We start from the raw sequence: 3643 nt of genomic DNA on the forward strand, positions 1-3643 counted from the left end.
ATGGCAGAGTCTGTAACGACAATTAAACCAGATGGTACCTACGCCTACGCAGTGCAGGACGGAACCAACGCCGACTGCGAGGCCGCAGTGGCCTACTGGAAAGAAGCCTTCGCCAACTTCGACGGCCTGCCGCCAGCTAACAGCACCGACACAACTGTGTACAAAAGCGCCCAAAATGTCTCTTTCATCTCTCTGTTTAACCCTGACGAGAATCCCAAGGTGGACTGCGCATACTTCACATGCCCGGCAGCAGCAACGCCAACGGGAGCCAGGGGAGGGGAAACGGACAAGGAATTGAAGGCACTTTTGTGTGTCACGACCCCCAAAGCCTTGACAGACGCCGATGCTCCCTTCACGTAAGTTGACCCCTTAAACTTGCGACTGTCATCTCCCCTTAGAGTATTGAAAACCCTTACCTTCTCTCTTTGACTCTTCTACAGCAAGGTGAGTTGCTTGAGACTGTTTGTGCGTCTCAGTCAAGAAGAGTGGGATCGCATCACCAAGGCCATCAATTCCGGCAGCGCAGCAGTGCCGACTTTCTTCGCCGTTGCTGCGGCAGCAGTGGCTGCTCTTTTCTTGTAAAGAATCACTTGAGTTATCAACTCAAACGACAGCGCTTGTATGTCTGGCATTTACAGTTTATTGGGGACGGTTAAAGGAAGTCCCTCGGGACGGTCACCTGCTGACTTTTGCGGCTGGTTTCCTGCAACTTTGTCGTAATTGCCTCAAACTTCCTTACGTAAGGCTCCAACAGCGTAAGTTGTCTCAGTAGACAACTTAATTAAGGGCATATCTTTCCTTAAAGTAGGGGCAGCACAAGTCCTAGCTAGCCAACAGGGCTTAAGGAAAAGAAGGCCTTCTGCCGTGTGTTAAGAGGGCTTAACTTCAAGTTTTCTCACGATAAATATATCGAAATCAGCGTCTCTATACTAAATCAACTGGTTACAAGCACAACATTGAAGATGTGTGTGTGCCAGTAGTGCGGACTCCTGTGAATAGTAGTTGTCTTAAAATGAGATGCTGTGAGAGCCCAGTTCTAGCGAGGGGTGGCAGAAAAGGACGGCAACTGCGGACGGAACAAATGAAGCATGGAAAGCCCTACAAGTTGAACTGAATTGTGCCGTTGGGCCGTCTTGGTGTGGGGTTGTTCCCATTGCTGGGATCGAGATCACAGGAATACATTAGCTGAGTTCATGTTGTGGTAAATCTTGGAGCCGCGACAAAATGTACTTTTGGCTGTTAGCAGAAGTACCGAAACACATTTATGCTGAGCTTGGTAGGAAGCAGCAGGCACGCTCTGAAAATGTTTAGAAGTTTAGTTACCCGTCGATGAGCGTGATCATTTGCAGCATCTGCCATCCTATAAGACTGCAGACGACGAACAATTCACTGCACGAATAATCTTTTTAGACGGCTTAAAAGCTTATGAAGCGTCAGCATGCCTTACGAAGGAAAAGAGGGCTGTGTCCACGTCTGGTACTCTTTAATAAGAATAATAAACTTACGGCAAGTGTGAGGCGCGGCAACTGAAGGGGAAGCCCTTCGGCTGAGGAAACATTTGTAAATTTGGGGCGAAGCAGTCTGAAGTGCTCTTTATTTAGGAAAAATTACCTAAACTTGAGCAAGGCGACAGATAGAGCGGAGTGAGCGGGAGACCTGAAATTGCGGGACTAGAGGTAACGAACTGGAACTCTAGCGACTACGCCCCTCTGCAGGAGGGACCACAGCACGGTGACAAGGAACCTAGCTGCAAGCAACAAAGTCACGATAATGTTGGGGTAAAATGCGTTCAGCTGGCCACTTGAAGATTGCTGCAACATCTATATGGAACCTAAGGCATCGTAGGCTTCTGCCAGAGAAACGCAAGCGGCCGCGGGAACATATTGGTACGGCTTTTCTCACATGAACGTGTACTAAATCCTCTCACGAAGATTATAACTGCTTGAAAAAAGGACTTATATATCCTAAATACACACCATTAATCGCGGCTTCTGTGCTTACCTGCAGGGGAGCCCCGAGGCCGCGACCAGTGGAGCCGAACCGCTCCTGCCTCTAAGCAAACTTTCCCCCAAGGAGTTAGCCGCGCTTCCTGAGCCTTTGCCTCATTTCGGTGGTATTTTAGATACTGAAAATCTATATTTTCACGGTGTCTCGAGGATGGGTGTTGTCAGGCTCCTCTCTTTGGCGGCGGCCGCCGTCCTCTTGGCTAGGGTCGACGGGCAGGAACCAGAAAACACTGCTACAAACAAGGCAGGTGAGCCCATAAGAATCAGAATTACAAATGTGTTTGGTCTTGATGAGAGAAAAAAAACTAAAGGGATTAGACGGTGACGTTGTCGAGCGTGCGGTTGCAGTACGGGTAAATTGCTCGTCCCAGATGAACGCAGCGCGGAGCCTTGCGGGCTTTACTGGATTCCAAGCAGCAGCAGATAGTGCTAATCCTCCTGAACAGCTCCCTATTTATTCATCAAGTACAAAAGGTCGGTCTGGGAGTACCGAGCTAAACACAGGATACCTGACGGCCGTTTGCCAAGCTATGAAACAGGTACGGCTTCGCAATTAAGCCACAGGAATCCCTCGGTCCCGAAATCGGCTGAAATACTAAAAAATACACCCTGATGCATAAAATAATATACGTAGATATGCATATGCATGTACATACACACACACACACACACACACACACACCAAAGTCCACGCCGCCCGTTGCTGTGACGCACGCCAAAGGACCGCAACACGAACACGTGGACTCAAGGGACAATGTCAGCACAGGCTAACTATGCGCCAACACCTGATGGAACGAACCCAGCCCATTACTAAAGGTTGGATGGTTTGTGCAACTTGAACAGAACACGGTGACTGAAGGGGAAATTAAACCAGACGGTACCTACGCGTACGCAGTGCAAGAAGGAACCGACGCTGACTGCCAGGCCGCAGTGGATCACTGGAAAGAAGCCTTCACCAACTTCGACGGTTTGCCTCCTCCTTACGATAAAACTACAGATGTTTACAAGGCAGCCAACAATGTGTCATTTATATCTCTGTTCAACCCTCAAGAGAACCCCAAAGTGGACTGCGCATACTTCACATGCCCAGCAGGGGTGAAGGCTAAGGGAGTCGATTCTGGAACTGGAGATGACAAAGAATTGAAGGCACTTCTGTGTGTTACGACCCCCAAAGCCTTGACAGCGGAAGTAGCTCCCTTCACGTAAGTTGACCCCTTAAACATGCGACTGTCGTTGCCCCTTACTACAATATTGAAAACCCTCATCTTCTCTCCTTGACTCCTCTCCAGCAAGGTGAGTTTGTTGAGACTGTTTGTGCGTCTCAGTCAAGAACAGTGGGATCGCATCACCAAGGCCATCAATTCCGGCAGCGCAGCAATGCCGACTTTCTTCGCTGTTGCAGCCGCAGCAGTGGCTGCTTTTTTCTTGTAAAGAACCCCTTGAGTTATCAACTCAAGCTACAGCGCTTGTACATCTGCCATTCACAATTTTCTGGGGAGGCATAAACGAAGTCTTTCGGGACACTCAGCTCTCGACATTTGTGGGTTGCATCCCCCAACTGTATCAGCAGCAAATGCCTCAAACTGCCTTGCGTGCGGTTCCGATCCCTTATGCTGCTTCAGTAGATACATTAATCA

General features: G+C 49.1%; 1 protein-coding gene across 1 annotated transcript; it reads left to right on the top strand.

Annotated features, from left to right (window-relative positions):
- Window positions 1-3437, top strand: EMH_0014350 (SAG family member; the record flags this gene model as incomplete). Its single annotated transcript, XM_013500096.1, has 6 exons — window positions 1-356; window positions 477-578; window positions 2172-2254; window positions 2355-2545; window positions 2850-3208; window positions 3332-3437. The coding sequence occupies 6 exons, from the start codon at window positions 1-3 to the stop codon at window positions 3435-3437; spliced, it is 1197 nt and encodes a 398-aa protein (XP_013355550.1).
- Between the last annotated feature and the right edge of the window lie 206 nt (window positions 3438-3643).

Source organism: Eimeria mitis, genomic scaffold, assembly GCF_000499745.2.
Source record: "Eimeria mitis Houghton genomic scaffold, Emh_scaff500, whole genome shotgun sequence".
NCBI classification, from domain to species: Eukaryota; Apicomplexa; class Conoidasida; order Eucoccidiorida; family Eimeriidae; genus Eimeria; species Eimeria mitis.